General features: G+C 48.7%; 1 protein-coding gene across 3 annotated transcripts; it reads right to left on the minus strand.

The window, feature by feature from the left end:
* Positions 1 to 875: 875 nt before the first annotated feature.
* ZFAND2A (zinc finger AN1-type containing 2A) lies at positions 876 to 4107 on the minus strand. 3 transcript variants are annotated; one of them, XM_009467775.2, is made up of 6 exons: positions 3941 to 4105; positions 3236 to 3330; positions 2458 to 2589; positions 2105 to 2256; positions 1464 to 1553; positions 876 to 1026 (listed from the first exon to the last, which is right to left on the minus strand). In XM_009467775.2, the coding sequence occupies exons 1-6, from the start codon at positions 3993 to 3995 to the stop codon at positions 1017 to 1019; spliced, it is 534 nt and encodes a 177-aa protein (XP_009466050.1). In that variant the 5' UTR covers positions 3996 to 4105; the 3' UTR covers positions 876 to 1016. The 3 variants fall into 3 exon arrangements, with proteins under 3 accessions (XP_009466050.1, XP_087588366.1, XP_087588367.1); XM_087732240.1 differs by lacking the exon at positions 876 to 1026 and having other exon boundaries at positions 1553 to 1690; positions 3941 to 4107; XM_087732241.1 differs by lacking the exons at positions 876 to 1026; positions 1464 to 1553 and having other exon boundaries at positions 2101 to 2256; positions 3941 to 4106.
* Positions 4108 to 22426: the final 18319 nt, after the last annotated feature.

The following is a 22426-nucleotide window of genomic DNA, read 5'->3' on the forward strand; positions in this document are numbered from 1 at the left end:
CTAACACTCCATCCCACCAGCCCCAGCATGCAGAGGATGGCTCCAACGACACATGAAATTGAGGTCTTGACCCCCTGACATCATCAGTAAGCCTTGGCATTTTTCTCACAATTAGCTGGATGAGAGGTCTACTTAGATCCCAGCTGGGGAATTAGCATTGTTCATTAACAGCACATTTCCATTTCATCAACCTACAATATTTCAGGCCCCAAGCTAAGCAGCTGGATATTCATGCAGTTTTAAAGAAGCAAGATAACTGGCCAAGATAATAGATGGAACATGTCTGTTATGTCTTTACTTGTTTAAGCTTTTCAGGAAGACAGCAAGGGTAGCCTCCCTAGACAATGCTGTATTTTGGCCTCATTCTCATTACACAGGACACAGTTAACAATACTTCCCCGGCTTCCTTTTTACCCCAACTGCAAAAAAATACCCATGCAAATCTAGGTTTCTATCTAAGGTAGAATAAAATTAAGAGTTATACTGTTCACACCTCTGTAAGCACTAGCCTTCAGTGAATTGCTTAGGGAGGGCTTAGAAAAACTAGGCATGGCTTTATAAATCAAGTACTTCCAGTGACATTCAGAAACCAAGAGGCAGCTTATATAAAACTGGCTTCATGTTGATGTATGCTGTTTGTCAAGCAGAATGCTTGTGTGCCAGTTCATTTCCAAAAGGATTGAGATTATGACAGTAGCCTGTATTTCAGAATTTCATCTTAGGAAACTCATAGTTTAGACTTAGCATGACCTAAGCAAAGCTGGCTATGTTGCATACTAATTTTAGTCGTCTTCCTACCACCACTCCCCAGTTTCCTCCACCAAGTATTTTTCATAGGATTACAGCTCTTATTCCAAATATAGGAACAAATAAAGTTGGCTTGGAAAGGGTGACAGTTTATTGAATGCACAAAACAATACAAAAATAAGTTAATTGCATAGAAAATTTTTAAAGACCTATAGACAAGATTAACTTTAAAGTAGTCAGAGGTTTGATCCAGATGTGAAGTGCCTCTACTATCTGCATCTGAAAGACATAAGAATGCACTGTAAGAGTTACACAACTAAAGCTTTCAGTCACAAGGAGACACACCATGGCAGGGAAGGGCTGGGGCCATTTATTTTAATTCAGATGCTTGCTATACTTTCTTCAGCATTCTGATGACACACTATTTTTCCAGAACTTGACCAAGCCTCACACTGAGCAGGTGGGAGACCAGCCTGCTGTTACAACAATTTGATGTCCTAATGCTTGTGTCTATATAGCTATTTTAATCACAACAGTACAGACAAGTAAAGATTGACTTCTGCTGTCAGAACCCCTCTACCACATGCCCAACACCGACTGAAGGTCAACTACCAGCTCTAGAGCAGTTAGTGGTATGACAGTCACACTCCTACACCATATTGACACAACTATTTTTAAACAATCTTCTTTGTTTTTTCTCATTCTGCAGCTTTTACCTGTTGTGCTGAAGACTCCCATTAGATGGCACTCCAATTTCTCCCGTTGACTTGAAGGCAGTTTGAGAGGCTCTCATCAGAGCTGCATATCTACAAAGAAATACAACCAGGCTGAGCACCTCTTATGCACACTGCCAGTAGTGTCACTCTTCCATCCAGTTTAATTATCTGCATCTGTCACACAAATCTTACAGTCCTATTGCACAAAACAAGGAAGGTACATCGGCCTGCAAGAGACAGATTTTTTTACTAAAACTAAGTTTAAACTTTGCTAAGCAAGGTATTCATTTTGTTCTTCATTACTTCACAGTGCTGGGAAAAACTAGGATTCTAGTATTTAGATCCAGACCCCAAAGGGTACTTGAGATGGCCAGAGTCTATTCACAGTTAGGAGACACTGAGAGTCATGCTATCAAGATAGGAAAGCTTAGAAGAATTTTAGGAAGGCATTTGACAAGAAGCTTTTATCTTGGCTCACAAACTTTCAGAAATTAGGCCCAAAATACAAAGAGGAAGTAGTGGCTATTTTACTGAAGCGACCAGTAGTTTACAAAATTCCCTGTTTGTCTGAACTCCCCACCAACCACAATACTAGCTCTGAAATTTCAGCTTCAGCTCAAAGTATCATAAATACAGCTTACCCTGCCTTGGAGGTGGAATGGCTGCTCCCTTTGCAGTCATGATCCAGGGGATGCCGATGTTTTATGCAGAAGTTGCCACCACACTGTTCACAAACTACCTTCATCATCTCTTTCCTTTTGCAGCCTGGCTTTAAGCACTTGTTTATGAAGATCTAAATAACAGAGGACATGAAGTTGGCAATGCTTGCTTTCTGTGATCAGCTTCCCAAGTAATGACCAAGCTGAAGCACAAATGCTCAAGTGCCCTTAGAATTAAGATGAAACAGAGCAAGCTTCTACACATTCTGCTGTCAGCAGACCTAACTTCACAAGCATTAGGCAGGCAATTCAGACTCCACCAGCAGTTTCCTCACCCTCTGCTTTTGCTGTGCCGGATTGTATTTGCAGTCCTTATCCATGTGGGCTCCAACCACAATATCTGGTATTTCCCCCTTCTGAACCGGGACAGGTGCATTACAGAGCGGACAGACTGGAACCTGCACATTCTAAGAACATACAACACAGATCAGAAGTCCCACCCAATTATTCTTCTCCCCTTCCCCCTTCTCTTATCCATGGGTGACAGAAGTATATTCACAGGCGTTTTATGTTGTACTCATTTACTAATGCTCTTAAAGGTATATTTCACAAAGGTAACTGCAAATCATTATAAAAAAATACTCAGGCATGCTTGCCAAATCAATTTGTAGCAACATATTTGGTAAGTTGACTTTAAATATGCTTCTAGGCTTTCTGGAATTACAGCCTTTGAACACTTCAAAGCCCAAGTATGGGCCACAGATCAAAGTTTGGCCTCACTTATTCTATTTATTTCTTCTGCAGTTTCATGTTTGCTGTCCTTCACCTTAAAGGATTGGGGCTGTAGAAAGTTTTAGGCCACAATACATTACTTAAAATATAAAGCATTCCTCTCGGAAAACACGGTGTAAGTGAAAGAAACTAGAATCTAGCAGTACTGACCTCTGAAATGTTACGTTTCTATATATTTGAAATTCAGGTCTATCATTAACTTACATCTTGTGATTCTCCCATCCACTTTTATTGAAACCACAGGCCAAGCTTCAGAGCAGCCTTTATACGTGACTTAGCAATTCTGCAGTGCAAATTACTGACTCATGTATAGGAACTTACTTTCTTGTAGGCAGAGCTACACTTGTGGTCATCATAACGGATGTGATCTTTGCAGAAGACTTCCCCACACGCATCGCATTTCAGAGGGAGGAAGTCTGCGAGAAAAATAAGGAAAGAAAACCAGATTCTCATGGAGGAGAGCTAACAGCTGTCAGAGTGCTTGCCAAAGAGCACAAATAAATTCTAAAGCAAGTTTTTGTCTAGTGACAATCCAATTATCTCTAGAGAAAGCATATTACTCTTCATGAATATTAAAGCTAAAGAATTAAGAGCAATAGGTTTTGCCTCTTTTTACCCAGCGTGAGACTAACACAAGCCATAGGAGCTCCTTGAACTTAGAAACTTTTAGCGAGGCATCAGTCAAGAGCTAGGCGCTGAAGTACAAATCCAAAGCCCAGACCCAAAAGTCTTTTCATTCTTTAAAAGACATCCCCAAGCAGGTTAACAACGTAGGCGAACAAAACACACCGGGCTCCGCTGTGGCTCTCTCCCTAGACCTATCGAGGGGGGCTACAGGAGCAGCGCCGGTACCTGCTCCTAACCGGAGCACCCCTGCACGGGCTCGGCGTTCAGGACTCGGCCCCCCCAGGACACAAGCCACCCACCCCGGACGGGCGCTGCTCGGGGGGAGCCAGCCCGCCCCGCAGAGCGGCCCCCCGGGCAGCCGGTCCCCGCCCTCCGCCGCGCCCCGAGGCCGCTCCTCACCCAGCTGCTTGCAGGTGCGCTCCGAGCAGTGCTCGCCCAGCCCCGGCAGCTCCATACCGGCAGGGCCGCGGGACCCTCGCCCCGGGGACGCGCCGATGCCGATGATGCCGCCGCCGCCGCCTTTATGCTCCTCCCGCTGACTCAGCCCGGGCTGAGTCACGCGACCGACCGCCCGCCCCGGCCACCGCGGATGACGTCACGGCGGGCCGAGCCAATGGCGGGCCCCGCCCTCCGTCGCCGTCTGAGGTGCGTTCCAGGCGGGCGGCCAATCGACGGCCGGGGGGCGTGCTGAGTCATGCGCCGGGGGCGGGGCCGTGACGAGCCAGATCTGGGAGGGGTCCGGGGAAGCGGCGCGGAATGGGCGTGGGGATGAGGATAGGGATGGGCACGGGGATGAGGGAGCAGGCAACAGGGGATGGGGAAGGGCACGGGGAGGGGCATGGAGATGAGTTCAGGCTGAGGGTGAGAGAGGGGGTGATGACGAAGACAAGGGCCCCTCGGGCTTCCCCAGGGGATGGCGCCCACCTGGCGCGAGCAGCCCCGCTGCTGTGAACACCCTGCCGTACAGGCGCTTGACGGGATGAGCGTGCAGGAGCGTCCTGGCCGTGGGACACGTGTCTCAAACAGGGACGTGGGAGAGTGCCCTGGAAAAGCCCGTGTTGGGAGGGTTTGCTCCGGAGGACGCGGGAGTGTCCCAGCCCTTTGCCTCTTCCATTTGCATTTCAGTTTTTCATCAGGGCTTATGCTGCTGCGCCGTCCCTCTGTATTGCAATGCTTAACGCGTGTTACTTCCAAACTTTAAAATAAATCCAGCGAGCTCGGTGAGAGAGTGTGTTTTCATCACAGCAGGCTGATGCTCAGGGCCCCGCTGCAGGACTTCAGCATGCGCTAACTGGTTTGGGCGGACGAGCCTCAGTGGACTGCAACTGGTTTGAGTGGACTGTGCTAACCAGTTTGGGTGGACAAGCCTCAGCTGCAGCTGCGGGTTTGCACAGGTCAACTGGATAAAAAGTTTCCCGGTGGGTCCCTGTTTTTAAATGCTTATCTCACTTTAACGAGGCACCTCGAGATCCAAGTGTAGTTTATAAATGTTGATCTTTGAATGCGTGTAACAATAGTGGCTTCGCACGGAGGAGGTGAGGACTATTGATTTAATGACATTTGTTACGGGATTGAGAAATGACAAAATGTTGTTCTGCCCCTGCTCCCCCCAGAAAACACCTGACTTTCTCCTGTAGTACATGACTCAGATGCAGAGTGGAGCCATGAGATCGAAGAGGAGCTTTAGGAAGGCATGTGGTGACTGATGGCAAAGGCCAATTTGTGCTGTCAAAGTCTGGGAATGGCATGTGGCACTCATCCGTCTTCCACGTCACTCTGCCACGCGGCGTTCGCATGACTCCTGCTGTGTGTGCCAGCTTACAGCCAGCCACACCGGCATTACGGTCTTCCCAACAGCACAGTCCTGCTGGATTAAATGATACCGTGTCATCAGCCAAACGCTCTTCCCAGGCCTTCTCACGCATATTAATTTTCCCACATGGACCCATAAAATTACCCAAGATCCTAATTTTAAAGCCCTTCCTCCAAATAACAACTGCGATGACAGAGCACTGCAGTCTGCTGCAGGTCCTTGGTTTGCGAAGGGCAAACTCCGATTTCATCTCCTCTGCTGCGGCGCTTGCTGCATGGGGTCTTCTCGGACAGCCGTGCCACGTCCATGCTGGGAGCACCCACAGCCCTCCCCAGGGACACCCTGGGGGTGGGATGTAGCCCCACAGGGAGGCACCAGCTCAGCTCTGGGAGCAGTGTGAAAGGCGGTGCTGTGCCAAGCGGCCCGAGTCCTGCCCCTCTGCCCGGCATGGCCATAGACACATAGACTTTGGAGACTGATGTGAGAAGAGACCTTCTGGGTCATTCAATTCAAGCTTCTATTAATCATATAACTACTTCATGTAATTCCCTTCGTAAACCCAAGGTTAAAAGCAGTTTATTCCCATCAGAAGGCTGTCCCACAACTTCACTGCTCTCATGATTAAAAGACAGCTTCAAGTTTCTAGTGTACAAGTTTCTGGTGTAAAGGAGCCAGGCTGACGCTGCTTTGAATGTGTAAGTTAGAGCCATTGTTGTCCAGCTGTGTCCTAGAAGAGTGTTCTGCAGCGGTGGTAGATGTTTCCATCAGAAGTTGCGCTGTTTGTCTGCTGATGGTCCCATCCTTGGGCTGAGGCTGCCCTTCTCCCTGCCAGCAGAACCTGCCTCTCGAGTCGCATTCGATGCAAACCCTGGTGGTCTCAAGTCCAGGGAGAGCCTTAGCAGTCAGTGCGCCTTTTAGTGCACAGAGGTGCCCGGTACCTGACAATACAGTCATGCAGCATCTTCCACCAGATTCCTTTGGCCAATGGATGTGATTAAAAGGATTTCCCTGGCCTGAGCTGAGCCAGCTACCTGGTGTCTACCAGGGCAGTGGGGGGCAGCCAGAGCATGGCACTAACCCTCGCTTTGTTCTTCTGACCTGGTTGGTTTTGACAGCTGGGGACGAGGGAGTGTTAAAAAGACGGAGGAAACGGCAAAAAATATCCAAATACAAACAGTAATAGAAAGTCCAGTTATATGAGGCGCTTCAAGAACTTCACTCTGTTATGCATCTGTACATCAGCTCTGTTACACTATTTACCCAACACTCGAGAACTTGGGAAATGCAAAGAAAATCACTTGCCCTGCTGAGCTCGCAGGCTGATTTTTCTCATACAAAGCACCTACCCAGTGCCCAAGAGGACCAGGACCCCAGTGATCTCCCCAGGAAGGCTTGCCAAAAAGCGGCGGGGTGAGCTAGGCGGAGAGGAAGAGGCTGGTGTCTTCGCTGGCTGGCTGATGCTGCCCTGCAGACTGGAGAGCCACTGCCAAAGGGATCATGTTTTATGGTGGGGAAGGGAGGAGTTTGCGTACGGATAACAACAGAAATGGCTCTGCACAGATTAGACGCTCTTAAGGAAGACTGTAAATCCCAAGTCTGGAAACCCACATAGTACAGGCAGCCGTCTTAATAGAAACGAGGATTAGAAATTAGCCGAGGTCTTTAGTGATATTTTTAGAAGGTTGCTCCTGACAGGTTAGGCTGCTGAGAACCGGAGGAAAGTGCCAAACCCCGTATTACTCGGGAAAAGATCACACAGTGCAGCGTGTGATTAGAGGCTGGCTAGCTTAGCGACAAGGGGGATAGGTGGGTTAGAACTGATTCGGGAGGAATTAGCAAGGGAAATTGCTTGAGAAGCAGAATTTGATTAGGGGCAGCCAACAAGGATTTATGGAAGGAAAGCTACGTGTAACTAACTTGCTGGAGTCTGGGGGAGGTATCCTTCCCCGGCAGCCCACGGCGTGTGGGCTTTATATAACCTGATCTGCAAAGAGAAGGCCTGGCCTTTGCCACCAGAGTGGTGATGCTGGGTGGGATGGATGGGGGTCACCTCCCTCCCTTGACTCTGCAAGGTCTCTCTGCCTCCTCTTTTTCCCTCCATCTGTTTTACTCCTATTCTAGTTTTTTTGGGGGGAGGAGGGCTATTACTTTTTCCTTTGTTCTGTGGTTCTGCTCTTTGTCCTTTCCTTCCTCTCCCATGGGACCTGGGATTGCATCTTGGTGGCTCTGCAGGGGGTTAAACGCCATCATCCACCCCACTTCCCCAGCATGGTCTGCCTTAGGACCCACATTGCATCCTAAAGGGGGAACAAAACACCTCTGAAGAGGATGACAGCTTTCCTCAGCTTCACAGATGTTTGGTACTTCAAACAGGGCCCCCAAGAGTCATTATTTTGGAGAAGGCTAGAATTGCTCTGCAGGAAACAGAAAATCCTCTGACAGCCTCAGACCTGCACACCACTGTCTTCCAGTATGGCCAGTCCAGCTTGATGGAGGCCAAGCATGGAGGAGAAATGGCCAAGGGAGACTTGACGCAGCTGAAGGGACTGTCATGCTGTCCAGAAGAGAGAGAAGAAGGTCTTCAAAGGCCTTCCCTGTCCCCTCTGTCATGGCAGCTCTAATCGCATGGCTGGAGAAAGTCCTTGCTGCTTTTGAATGCCATGGCAGACATAATGAAAAACCCAAATGGGACAGCCCAAGGGTGGCTTCGTTTCCTCCTGTGCTGCCAGCCTGTGAGGGCAGGGAGACATTTGTAGGATGGCAGGGAGATGACTGTCCCACATCACTGCCAGCTACAGACATGGCATGGATGGGGAGCCAGGGATGTGGCTGGATCCATCCTGTCTCTTGGTGCAGGGTCTGTCCCCTTCCCACCCAGGCGTGTTATGACGGGCAGCACAGCACAGAGATTCCTGTGGCCGAGACAGCTGGGTCCATCCACCTCCTCTCCACGTTGTGTGCCCCAAACTCCTCCCAGTACCGTCCAGAAGACATGGACAAGTCCCCTGTCCCCAGGGTCCCCAGAGCCACCCCATCACCTGTGGTCCTCCTGTGCCATCCAGGAGCATCCTGCTTGCTCCAGCTGCGGAGCCACCACTGCAGCATTAACATTCAGGTGACTCCAGCTCACATTTGCCTTTTCCAGGTCTCTGAACTCCAATCCCATCGTCCTGCTTTTTGGCTCATAATTTTGTACCAGGCTTTTAAAACTGAATTTTATTTTTATTGCAATGACCCTGTGGTGCTGCCAGATCCCTCTGTGGAGGAGAAGTGACATCTCCATTACATAGCTCAGATAAGTGTCTTAAAGAGACCACACACAAAGGAACCTAATGGTACCTATTTTTATTAGGTTTATTACAGGAGGGGAAGTAAAGCAGTCCGATCTCCCCACAGGATACTCCGTTAACAGCAGCAGACAGAGAGGAGAGATCTGTGGAGGCGGATCAGTTTTCCAAGAATATTAGCTACTGCTGCTCTAAAATTAGAGTCTAGGGAGAGCAGACAGGTTGACATAATTGAAAGGGCTGTCTTATGGGATGACATAGTTAAACGAGCCCATGATCAGCTTTAGAGTGACAGCTCAGCGACTTCTTCTAATCCCCAAAGGAGCACTGAGTTGCGAGGCTGTGATTTATCTAGTCCTGGATCTTATCTTGTGATGATGTCAATGTTATTAGAACCCATTTCTGAAGAGATGCCTCCAAAATCACTGTACATGAACTGACTGCTTTTACAGGCACGATTCTCCTGCAGCTTCACCCTGCAAAGCCCATAGTTGATGCAAACACTCCTCTGTTGCCCTTCTTACATACCCAATGCTGTCCCCGTGGGCTGGGCTACAGGGGCAGACCCAGAAACAGGATTAAGAACCTCATTTCGGGATGAAGCTGAAAAATGTCCTTGAGCTGCCCATTTTATTCAACATAATTTAATATCAAACACAAACTAACAAAGTTAGAGGTGAAATATAATAGCAGGATCCCCATAAAAAGTAACCTAATCTGTAAGATAAATAGACAACACTTTAGCCTGGGGAGATAGCAAATAAAACAGAAATATGAGCAGAGCCGTTCTCAATTCGTAAGTAACTTTAAAGAGAAATAATGAAGATGAGCTCTCCAACTTTTGATGTCCTAAGATTCTTCTCAATGAAAAAAAGACATTTTTAATGTTTTCCTCATACACTCTCACAAGGTGGATGTCCCCAGCCAAATGCTGTGGATCATTCCCACACAAGCAGACACCCATTGGAAGTGGAAATGCTTCGGAAGGGACATCCTGCTATTCCTGATGGGGCGGGAGACAGCAGGAATGGAGCTCTTCTGAACCCTCACGCTGGTGGAGCCTCTCGATTGCCTTTGGTGGCCACCTCCCGCTGCCTTGTTTTGGGTGCAAAACTCAGAGCACCCACTGCCTTCACAGCAGCGTTAGCCTGACTTTTACTATTTTAAATTTTTTTAGCCATTTTTTGTTAGTGCCTACTTTAACTTCAAAGGCCGGGATTTTCCAAGCAGCCTAATGCATTTAGGCACCTAAATCCCATTGAATTTCAAGTGTGTATCAGCCCTTAGGCTCCTTGGCAAATCCTTGCTAAGCGCCTAAGGGCTCATCGCCGCAGCCACTGTTACACTGCCGGATTTACACAGATACCATTATACCAGCATGAGCTCGCTTCTTCGATAGAAGAGTCTCTTTTTTAAAACCCCCTTCCTAAATAATGAAGTAAACTGGAAAGGGCCTCCTCTGATGGTTAATTTTTGGTGATATATACCTGTACGAGAATGTTAAATTCTCTCCTTGGGTTATACTTAAAAAAAGCTTTGCTTTGTAGACTGAACTTCAATTAGATACCAAGTGCTCCTAATCCCCAGCTCTTCGTCCTCCAGGAGGAACCTCAGACTTGGTGTTTTAGAGGTAAAACCCACCATACCTCCCACTGCCTCTGATAGTTGGATACTATGTCTCCAACCCCCTTGTAGAATATCCAGGCAGGATGCTCTAAAAGGAGCATCCTTTTAGAAAGAAGAGGCTTTTCCTTCTTCAGTATCACTGTGTACTGTATAGGAGGAACAACAAATCAGCAGAATCGAGCCATTTGCTTTGCTGTTTGGGAATGTCCCAACCCAAAAGGAAAGAGCACAGACAGCAGCCGAGCTGGCAGCGGGACAGGTACAGAGGGCACGTAGCTCCAAAAAGGCTGTCTTAAAGGGTGGGAAAGGTTGCACCAGCCTTTCTAATAGTAGTGGAAAAATAAATCCCTTATCAGGTGATTTCTGGTCACAGATCAAACACTAATGTCTTATAACGTCAGCTGCCGATACCTGGCAGAAAACAGATTAGGTGTCTCCGTGGCAGACTTCCCTGGGATAACAGCTGTCTTATTGTTGGGTCCGTACTGCAAATGGCACAACAGGACCCAGTCCATGACTACTGAGCCCCAGATTTCCTAGGCACTAGCATGATGCTATCGATCAGTAAGGGAACTTGGACCCCAAACCCTCCTTATTTATGGCATTGGTGGTTTTGAATTAAAGCATTTCACTGAAAACTGAAACTCTGTCCTTAAGTACTTCAACTGATGATGATTTAATAGCAGTGCCAAACCTCAGCATTGTTTTTATTTTTCTTTTTTTTACTGTAGATAAACGGAGCCATTCTTCCTTCCCATTTTGTAGCACTAAGAAATAAACCTGAACCCTCGTAAGTGGGGTTTGGTTTATGCCGTGGGTACAGAATGGAAACAAATCCATCTCTGGTGCAGATGAGTGGGTCTCCTGTGGATTAGCAGGGGAGGGTGGTCAGGGGAGTCCTGGCAGAGCTTGGGAGCCAGAGGGAAAAAGGATAGATCCTGAGCGGGGAATAGCTGAGCAGGGGAGGAGACCCCTTTAACGCGTGGATCCCCTAGTGGGCAGACAGCCCTAAAGAATTTGTCTCCAAAAGCCATGGCTCTGAGCCGGACAGCATAAGTTTGAGTCATACCCTCCTTTGCAGCCACTACTCAAACTAGGTCTTGTTTTCCAGAGAGTAGTCCCTCACCCGTCGGTCCCAACCACCCATTTACTGGTGGCCTTTACCAGCCCCACGGTGCAGCCACGTCCTTGGAGGCACCAGGCAGCCCTGGGAGGTGGCGGAGCACCCGCAGGGTGATGCTCCCCTTGGAAAGATGTCCATCCCACAAGGACAAGGCCGTGTGACACTCGGAGCCGCGTGCCACGAGGTGGCACCATGTCACTGCTAACCCACACGGCAGGGTCACCTCTGCGGCCAAGGAGCTTCTGCAGGACCCTGCTCACCTGGCAGGCTTGGACCTCCGAGCAGCCCCATCGTTAAAATCCCCCCACGGACCTTTTTTTTTTTTTTTTTTTAATAACTGGGCAGGCCCTCCATTCTGTAAGACCTGGCTGAGGGAGGAGGTGGTGCCACTGCCCTGTCCCATGGAGCATCCTCCCAGCAGGACCACTCGCCTGTGAGATCCCTCTGCATCTCCTGCAGAAATCTGGTCAACCTACAGCAGAGGGCACAAGGTTTGCAGGGCTGTGGTGCCATCTCCCACTGCTTACAGCAGTCCTGAGGGGGGTCCTGGGCTCCTGTCCCTGCTGCCACAGTCGTTTGTTGGCAGTGGGAGAGATGTCAGTGTCATGGTGGTGACTGTGCCTGGCTGGTGCGTGCTGACCTGCTGGCGTGTGCTGGCTGTTCCCCCACCCTCCAGGGACCTACATGCAGCTTGTTTCTCCCATAGAGCTTGATCACGTCAAGGTAGGGAGGATTCAGGTGAGCCTATATCCCTGAGGAACTTTAAACTTCATGCCTTGGCACATTCAGATCACCTCCATCTTGGGACCACTGGTGCAGAAAAGAAATGCAGCAGGTGGCAGTCCCCAACCCAAAGAACTTGCCCAGCACCTGGTTAGTGCCTTAATTAGGCTCCTGAGCTCCCGATTGCTGAGTTTCCACAGCCTAGCCCAGTCCTTGGGGTCCTTCAGCAAAGTCCTACAGCTGAATGCCCCGTTCTGCTCAGGGAGCACAGCCTGAGGACCTGCCTGTCCCCACCACTCTGCCCTGAGCTCTACTAACACAGACCTAACGCTGGCATCGGTGGGACTGACTGCTTAGATACTCTGTGGAAAACAAGGTGACTGCTGCACCCAAGTCTCACCTAGTGAAGGAAACACAAGTACAAGCCATAGGAAACTATTAGCAGAAAATTCCCCGGTGGAGGAGAGTTTCTGCAGACACCGCGTAAGCTCCAAGTAGCTGCTTCAGCTCTTGCTTTAGAGCATGGAGCTACCAGCCAAAAACACGTGCACTTCTTTCTGAAGAGGAAACGGAGGGAGCGGCTCAAAGGGAGCTCTCCTGCATCGGTTCGCTGTCCCTGGCAGTGCGCTCAGCGCTGTAATAGAGAGACTGGTAATACCTACATTATTCCTGACACAACGCTTTGTGGCTGAACAATACATTTGCCAATTCAATTTATTCAAACAAGTTCCTTGGGAAGACAGCAAAGGAAATCCAGGTGGCAATTACCGAATTCAGGCTCTGCCCTGGACTCTGGGAAACAAAGGGGCAAGATATGAGAGAAATAGCAAGTTTTGCTGGAAATCCCACAACCACAGAATCCTAAGAGCTTTTAATCATGTGCTTGCTGGTATTCAGCTGAAAAAACCCTGTGTCATTGGGCAAGGAGACAGAGCAGCTCTGCAATTGCTCTGCTGTAGCACTTAGCGCTGTGGAATATCTTTACTACTAAAACGAAATGCTTTTTTGTTTTCTTTTGAAAGCACAGCAGCATTTGGGCTCCACGGCCCATTGCAATGACATGTAATTGAAGAATAAGTACATTCAATAGCTACCAAGACTGACAGTGTTGCAAGTCCCGCTGTGTTGCATACTGTCTAACCGTACTGTAGACAGGAGGTTGCCTACAAGCTTAGATGAACTGTCTAACCAGTTCAAAGCTTGGTTAGACACCTTCAGCCGTGTGCTGAGTCTCATCAGATCCCAGACTGTCTTTTCCAGCACATCAGCATGGACAGAAGCCCGCAGCCCAGTGCTGGTCCCTGTGCCCAGGATGCAGCTCCAGAAACAGCCTCCCGGGCGGCCGGAGGGAGAGAAGAACCTGCTGGGAACCTCCACTTTGACTCTGGATGGACAAGAAGGAAACTCCAGTTGCAGAAGCACAGCTATGGAAAATTGCCTCTTGCTAGAGCCTGCAAACCCCACAGCATCAGCTTCCCATACCCCGTTCACAGTCACGGGGCGAGCCCCCCAGGTCATGCTTCATCTCCCCATCCCCCTCCATCCCTCACAGCCAGCCTCAGGGCAGCTGTAGCTCCTCTCCCAGCAAAGCAGTTACACCAGGGATGAATTTGGCCCCAGATGTAGAATTAGGTTAAGCCAAAAGGTGGCAGCATCTTATTCAGTATCGATTTTGCATGAATATTTCTCCTATTAGCCATTTTTCTTTCTAATCATAGAATGTACGTTTGTAAATTACAGAGGTGGAGAGTAAATGTATTGCAACCTCTGGCAAATTGATATTTTTGCAGCAACAGTAAACTTTTTCTGATGGCAGATAATTGAAGGGAGCAAGCATCAGATAAAATTCATAAAGATTTGGACCTACTAGAATAAGACAAATGATATTTAATGTTCAGAGTTGTAAAGTAATTACCCTGGGCTCCAATATAATAAATACAGAGACACAGTAAATGGAGTTTGGCTGACCAGGTGCCTTTGACGTGGCGCTGCACAGGGCCCTGCAGCAGCCAGGGGGGTGGAGAGGGGACAGCCCCCTCGGTACAGGGGGGACGCCTTGGGTTGGTGTCAGCCCCAGAAATGCCCTTCCTTAGGAGAGAAGGAGCTGCCCCCCATGCCGACAGCAGAGCCCTGCAGCCCCGAGCGCTGCTGCTGGGTGCGCAGCCAGGGAGCCATCATCACCCACGGCCCTCCTACGTTTCCAAAGGCACAAGAAGCCTTTGGGTGCCCAGTTTCATCTGTACCTCTCAGCAGTCATCAGCTGCTGCAGGTTCTCCAGCAAACCCGCAGCCTCCTGTTCTCATGCTCCAGGCAATGGACGTCACCGCCTCACATCGATCTCTTCCCCCTGGCACCCAAGAGAGGAGCTGGCAGCTAACAAGGAGGGTGACCCGCTCCCTGGGGTGGTCACTGCCCTTTACCCAGAGGGGACTGACCCCTGTGGGGATGGGCATCCCAAACAGAGCTTGATGCCACTGCCATGGAACAGTAGCACACCTCCCACCTCAGAGGGAAGTTGCAGAGAGACTGTGACACTCAAAACCAGAAGGTACTAGCCCCCACTTAGCTGCAACTCCATTTCCACCACCTAGGAAAGAGCAGGAGATCCTTCTCTTATACTGAGGAACCAGTTCGTCTCCCCTTTTATCGCCCTGCCTTGATGAGCCCTGTGACGGGCCCTTCACCTGCCAGGTCATCTTCATTGCACATAACATCTCACTGTGCTTCTAGGCACACCCAGACCTCACCAAAAAAAAAAAAAAAATGCTGACAATGCCCTATCCCACTTTTCAAAGCAGAATGTCGGTGCAAGCTCCCCTGGCAAGATATGTGCAGTGCTAAAATGCTTTTAATGCAGGCACCTAGCATCGGCGTCTGCTTGGCAAGCACGTCCCAGCCGCCCCACTGTCAGGAAGAAAACGCGCTCAAACACACGCCAAGCTGGGAGGTCCCAACCCAGCCCTTCTTCAGAGCTCCTCAAACACCATCTCTGAGCAGCTGCTGGGAAACCATAAGCCAACAACAGGCCTTGTTCCTGCTCTGCCACCAGTACTCCTACTGCTAACGCATCTCTGTCCCTTTGAAGAAGTTGCTTAGAAATTCAGCAGCAATTATGCAAGCTTTAGTATTAAAAAATGCACGTGGATCTGAAAGCAAATATGAAGCTGCTGCTGTAACGCTAGCTTTAAGCTGTCTACAGTCCCTAGAAATTCTCAGTGGGATGTTTGAGAAGGATGTATATGTGTTGACAACATTAAATGATCCATGGCTCAAGGACAGAATTGAAACCATACATCTACTTCATACAGGCACTGATCACTGGGAGAGTGTTTTTCTTAAACTAACCACGGAAGGCCGGGCACCTCATCCTCCCCAGAAAGGCAAGGATGGCTCGGGGAACAGAAGGTGCACACACGCTCGTACCACATCCTGGTGTGTAACAGAGCTCCAGTGAAAAGGGAGAGACACATGGACGCCATCAGCAGAAAAAATGTTATTGTGGCTGCACCATCTTTGAGGGAAATTGAGCATGTCACTTCAGTGCATCACCCTCTTCTCATCACCTCCCAAAGAGGCAGTGCCGCTCACACACATCCGTGCAACATCTGGTGAGAAGGGGCAGGATGCTGAGAGATTCGCTGGGGTGAAAATTTGCCTATTCTGCGTTACGTGCCCCAGAGCGCAGCCTCAGATGCCCGTGTGCCTCAGTGCCACCCGCGGCACTGCAGCAAGCTGCGAGAGCTGCCAGTGAGTCCCTCGCTCTCGAAAGCTATAGCCTTTTATAGAAAAGGCTACATGAAATTCCCAAGGACAAGGAAAAACTGGCAGACAACAAGGAGGATTAGGTGATTCCCCAAGGAACACAAGAAACGCTGCAAGATTGTATCGTTGCCCATTTCAGTGGGGTGATTAGGCAGTATTTGATGCTGGGAGGATGATTTCTGTTAGGCTGTTTTGCGAGCGTTAGCCCAGCTATTAACAGTAGGTGGTAGGAAGTCATGTTTCCCCAAATGCAATAAAGCCAGACTCCTTGAGACTGCAGGCTAGTTGCCCCAAAATCCAGGCCTGTCGTGGCCAGCACCCTGCCCCAGGGAAGCTGTCTCCTTGCTCTCCCTCCAAAACCTGGTTGCTGATGCTTTCTGGTTCTTGCTGCTTTGAGCTGCCTGGGAGAAACCTCCCTCTCTGGCTCTCCTGCTACTCCAACCCCATCAACCCAGTCCCTGACTCAAGTACTGGTTTCCATCATTTCAACTATTACCAAACTAAAGGGTATTTCTTTGCTCCCTCGTTTACGCTGAATGTTTATTTAATAGGCTGGCCAGCTTCAATTAGGTCTGTGATTACTCACAGATGACAGCTCCAGCATAACAATGTTTACTCTCAAACTCTATCTCCAAGTGTAGCCTGTGATATATTTAAGGAGAAGGTATAAAACCATTAATGTTGAAATAGCTCTACCTATGGGAGTGAAGTTTCTTTTTAAACCCAAACAGCTGGCAACTGGGTAAAAACGTACGAGGGGTATCAAACCCCTTCACCTGGAGATTTAGTTACCCCAGTGAAAACCTCACATGACTGAGTTCTCCAGATGCCTTTGCCTTATCACTGACACGTGGAACTCCTTGCTACAGGATCTGTAGTGTCTAAAATAAAGTTTAACATCTGTAAGTGCATTTTCTGGTCTGTGTTTGGATGAAACCCCAGGATGATTTGTTCATGAAGCACCATGGTGGGTGGCTGGAAGAGAAATGCAGCACGTTTGGGTCAGATGTGTCCCTAAGATGTTCGGGGTGCATTGGCAGGAGGATGTATTGCAAAAGGAATAACCAAAGCCATCGCCTCAACATGGTTTTACTTCTCGGGAAATGTCAATGGGAGTTCCTGGTCTCCACTGCTCTGAAAATTAAGTTTTTAGACCCCAGAGTCTCTTCCCTGGTAGGGGGCCTGGCCTGGCTCCCCCTACAAGCTTGACACCCAAACCATTAGCTGGGGGAGAGCTGCAGTACTGGGGAGTGGGGAGAGGTGGCTTCGGGGTGGCTCAGAGGCAGAGGTTGGCTCTCTTCCCTCCCACCACCCACTGCCCTTCCAAGGGGGCTGGACTGGCTCTGCAAAAGGGTCCCAAGGAGAGAGTCCTGCCTCTCTTGTAGTATCTTATAGCGAAAACAGCTTCCATACATCCCTGCAGGTTAACCAGCTGCTTGGAGTCTAATTAGCACCAAACGCTCTTATCCAGAAGACGTGGCTGGGTGTGAAGCCAGGCATGCCAATGGCCAGGCACACCAGCTGGCATGTCCATCTCCTGCCCAGGGCACAGCCTGGTCCTTTTCTGAGCCCTCCAGACCAACTGCGGTGACCCCAGTCTGGCCATCGCCCAGGAGAGAGAGTTGAAAGTGAAGGTTTAGGAGGGATAGAAAACTTCCTGGCTTTAATTCACTGAACTCTTTTCTTTCAGCCACATTTAATATCTTAGAAATTATGAGTCGCAGGGACCTGGGTGAGCCGAAGGAGAAGGTGTGATCTGTGAGGCCAATTAAGAGGCCGATGGCACATAGTGAAACGGGAGCCCCTCGGGGGAGGCCAAGGTTACATAAATAAGTGTGTGAAGGAGCTGCACTGAATCTGCAGACACTCAGCCACTAGTGATGCCCCTTTGAATCTGGGAAAATTAAATATAAATAATAAATGTTTAACCACACAGCAAATAAATACAATGAGGCACCTTTAAAAATTATACTAATAAACAGCAAGCTGTTGTCCTTCTGCCCAGGGTGGCTGAACATCTTCTGCATATTGGAGACAAAGAGCACAATGGAGAGGCTGTGTCTGGGGGGCTCTGCTCAGCCGGGTTGTCTTCACCCCCAATCTGCCATCCTTGTGATGAACCCCAGGACAGCACAGAATAAAACACCCAGCAAAACTGGAAATAAAATAGTGCCAAGCTCACCCAGTGAATGTCAGGGCCGCCGGACCAGATGCAGCTCACCTCTGCCTGCATGATCCCAATAGGCTTCTTCTGGGAACCTGGAAGCAGGATTAGGGCTTGAGTCTCAGAGGAGAAGCCCAGAGGCTCCTTGTGATGATACAAATGTTCAACGTGAGCTGCAAGGTCCCCAGAATTGCTCTGTGTCAGCACTCACTTTACAATAAGAGCTCTGCTTCTCGGCTTCCCTGTTTTACTGCTTCCTTGGAAGAAGGGGAAAAATGAAATGGAGATATAAAAAATAAAGGGGTCATTTATCGTTAAGCACATTAGGATGGGAGTGAGAGAATAAAGCTGTGGGAATGGCTCAACCGGGGGCCTACGGGGACTTGTTCTCTGGTACTGGCACGGTCTTTACTAGGTCGCTTGAACCTTTTGCGCTCTGCTGCAGAGCTCAGACCTGGGCTATATATCACCAGACTTGCCGTGGCGTGCTGCGGATAAGCCCCTAACTATCCCCAAACCCAGGCTTCTCCCATTTGTGCCGGAAGTTATAGTTTATGGGTGACTTTTATAGGTGGCCAAAGCAACCGGTCCAAAACTGAGGGATGCTGGGTGGTGCAGCAGAGAGCGCGGGATTAAACGCCTATCAAGTCCCTTTCCTGTGATGTAATTTCATTTCTCTCCAAATTCTACAGGGAAAGAGCAGGGCAAAAGACCTTCCTTGCTGTGATTATACATTCCCGGGCAGTTTAATTATAGTCTTTAGCTTCTTAAACACTTGCGCAATAAACCCACAGAGAGCTGCCATCCCACTATAGTTAGTTATCAGTTTCTTTCCTTCCCAGCCCCTGAGATTTGGATCCACATTTACTAGAGGTCACTGGAGCAAAACTCTCCATGGGCCTATGCTGGCTGTCACTGGGGAACTTGTGCTGGGGCTAAATGTGTCCCTCAAGTTGGGTTGACTCAGTGGCAGCTGACACTGGTGTCTGGGTTTCTTTAGACCCATGGCCTCTGACCACCTCTGGTTTTGATGAGCCCCTGTTCCCGCACTGAGCCCCCACATTTCACCAGTCTCTAATGGCTTCAGATTCCCACTTGCAAGCAACTGTAACCTGCTCTTAGCAAAACCCAGGTCCTGGACATGCCGCCACATGTAGGAAACATCTGATTCTGGTGACAAATGTAGCATCCAGAGCTCAGTGCTGGTTTTGACACTTGAGCACAGACACAAATATTCTCCAGCCTTTACATCCTTTCTCCGTTTTAACTCATGGCTTCATTAGACTAATTTGTTTCCAGGTTGGAGGATGAATAATGAGCCTCAGCCTGTGGATGCATAATTAAGTTTTGATAGTGAATGTTTTTATCTAACCTTGTTTTCATTTTTATCCTCAGTTACCTGAATTACAAGTTAGAGATTTAGGGCTGCATGTTTGCCTTCGCATTAAACCCAGACCTGTACACCTACACGAGGTGCAACAGTGCTCTGTCACCTCCCAGGACAGTGCCCAACGGTGACACCATCATGGGGTGTCGTTTCAGTCAGGTCTAGTCATCAGGGATGTTAAGGGGAAGAGAAATAGTTAATAACAAAATGGCTTTTCCCCTGCCGCACTCAGTACAACACTCCCCACCCGGTCCCTACTCCGCGCGGGGTCTGTACGCTGATAAATCGTCCCCAGTGGGATGGCACATCCTAACGGGAAAGGTCACCTGGAGCATCTTGGTGGGTCCCACAATCCTGCTGCATTTCCTAACGTGGTAGCCAAACTCCATCTGGCTTTTTTTGGTTCCCTCAGATGTACTTGGCTTTGTTTCTACGATTATAATACATGCCTGTGAATTCCCCAGATTGTCCCCCGTCCCCCTACACCCTGCGAGTGTGTCCTTGGCATTACATAGCCATTAAGGTCTCCGTGCCCTAGGTCTCTCCTCTTGCCAGTGATTTTCTCCAGCCTTCACGTTGTTGTTCTTTTCAGCTCTGCAGGGTTTCCATCAGGCTTTTCCGCTGATCTTTTTGGCCTCTCGGTGCTCCTACCATTGTCACGAGGGTTTTCCGTAATTCCCTGTCTACAGGGGTGGTGTTAGGAGAAGAAACCAGATCAATTGCTTGGGACCTAAAGGATGCTTTCTGGGCTAAGGTAGGGAGCAGAGCACATCTTGCAGCCTCTGCTCCTGCTCCGGGTGGGAGCTGAAGCGCTGCAGTGGCGGGTGAGGAGCCCGAGCAGGTACTTAGTACAAACGTTAATAGCGTCATTGTTTATACTGTAGGATTGGAAAGGGTCTCCTGGGTCATCTGGGGCATTGCCCTTCAGTAACTCAGTCCGTGCTCAAACTATCCCAAGGGTATTTTTAGTCGATTCATGAATTCTTTTAGGAATTCGGCCCGGCGACCTCCGTCAGCAAACGATTCTTTTGCCTAATTGACTTCACTTTCTGCATGCCCTGTTTTAATACCGCCTTTAAAGTTTGAAGCTTTTTCTTCCTCTCGCAGTGTCATCCACTGCTCAATTTCAGTAGTTTTTTTTCCTATTCCTACTTTTTTATCTACTTTACGGTTGCTTCCGCAGCACTCTCTGACGAAGCCCCCTCTCCTGCAGGGCTGAGCCCCTCTGTGCATAGTGAGATGGGCTCCACCAGGAGATGTTGTTCGTGGAATAGACAAGGGGACAAGGGTGGGAGATGACCCAAAGGGTCACCTTAACCCACATAAACCTCCAGCAGCAGAGCTGGGAACAGAGTGGCAGGGGCAGGTTACCTCCCGTCATGCTGACTGCAGCCGAGCAGCTGTTTGGAGGGTCCCCGTTTTCCTTGATGTCTTCAACTTTGACTACTGTCAAAATAGCAACAGACGGTGAAGGAGAAGAAAGAGAATTAAATAGGGGGTTTTGTTATCCATTTTTTCTTGGTTGTTAATATTCTTCTATTTAGATCCACTGCTCTGTGCTGTGTCATCACTGCATTATTATTATTTGCAACAGAGCCAATTTTGAGCATGTTGTAAAGACATTTTTCTTGAGACAAGGTTGTGAGAAAGGCAATAAAGACACAAGTCAAGGGGCTGCTACCAACATGCATCACCCAGTTGAAGAGGTTGCATGCCTACACCCACCCTCGCTGCCCAGGGTCACTGGCCCTGCAGACCTGGCTGCTGTTTGCTTGTGTGGTTGCTCCCTAATCAGCTTCATCAGAATGAGCTGAAGTTAAACATGAAGCTTTTGGTAATCTGACTTGATCCGTTTGGTGTAGGTTATGGAGTATCCTCAGCAGCACACACAGAGATGTAACCTCCAACGTGGGGTAGCACAGGGCAGTAGTGCTTCTGCTGGCATCGGCCCCTCATTGACCTATTCTCCATCCATTTTCCTTTCCATCTTCTCCAGTTTTGGTGAAAGGGCAATAATTCACATCTCACTGTGATGCACGATCTTGATTCAGCTGCGAACTTAGCAGAGGATTTACCCTGGGAATAGCTTTGTGCGTGCAACTTTTCTGTATGAAGAGACAAGGAAGGAGGAAGCCTGGAGCATGGAACCTGGGCTAGCTGGTCAGACTGGAGCTTGAATGACCTACAGGAATCCTTGGGATCAGCCAAGCAGAATTTCTTTTAAATAAACTATGCAAAAGTGCAAGCTTCAGAGGACAATTTCTTTTTTCTCAGGAATGCCACATTTTAGAGAAAAAATAACTGTAAAATGAAGATGGTCTAATTTGATGAAGTCAGCAAAGCTGTAGGCAGGATGAAGACCATGCTCTCCACATCAGTCTCCAATTCATCATCAGAGCCAGCTGGTAAATATTTGCTGCTTCTAGTGATCAGCTGAAAGGTTCCTCCATTCCCACAATAGTATTATCTTTGCAAATTACTTTTATTCTAGTGAAAAGCAAAAACCTAAATCCTGACTGTTTTTAATTGAAAACGAAGGGAAAAAAGGAAAAGGTTTTACAATAATAAAAGCGTGGACTGTAGTTTAAATAAGTACTTTCTAATTTTCTCCCAGATAGTTTGATACTTAAAAAACTCTGCTAACAGAATATTTTTGCGTAACAGTATCTATCCTCTGCTAGGCAAATTGATCATACCAAGTGGATTCACAGGGCAGAGGTGAGCAGGTCTTAACCTCTCCTCCTCTGGCAGAAACTGGAGGCTTTGCTGTGTCCCACAATACAACCATGATTTGGGGTGTTCTCAAGGCAAACGAGGGAGTGCATGGGTAGACCAAAGTGGTGCAACCAACTGACAACATTTGGGAAAACAAACCAGGATGATCATGGTGCAGCACCAGGACAGAGCTGAGAGGTCCTGGGACCTCCATCCTCGGGGGATGCTCAGCTCCACTGCATGAGGCCATAGCCTGGCTTGACTCTGAACTTAGCCTTGCCTGGA

The sequence above is a fragment of the Nipponia nippon genome, unplaced genomic scaffold, assembly GCF_047370975.1.
Source record: "Nipponia nippon isolate SJK-2023a ecotype South Korea unplaced genomic scaffold, ASM4737097v1 scaffold_5, whole genome shotgun sequence".
Classification (NCBI taxonomy): Eukaryota; Metazoa; Chordata; class Aves; order Pelecaniformes; family Threskiornithidae; genus Nipponia; species Nipponia nippon.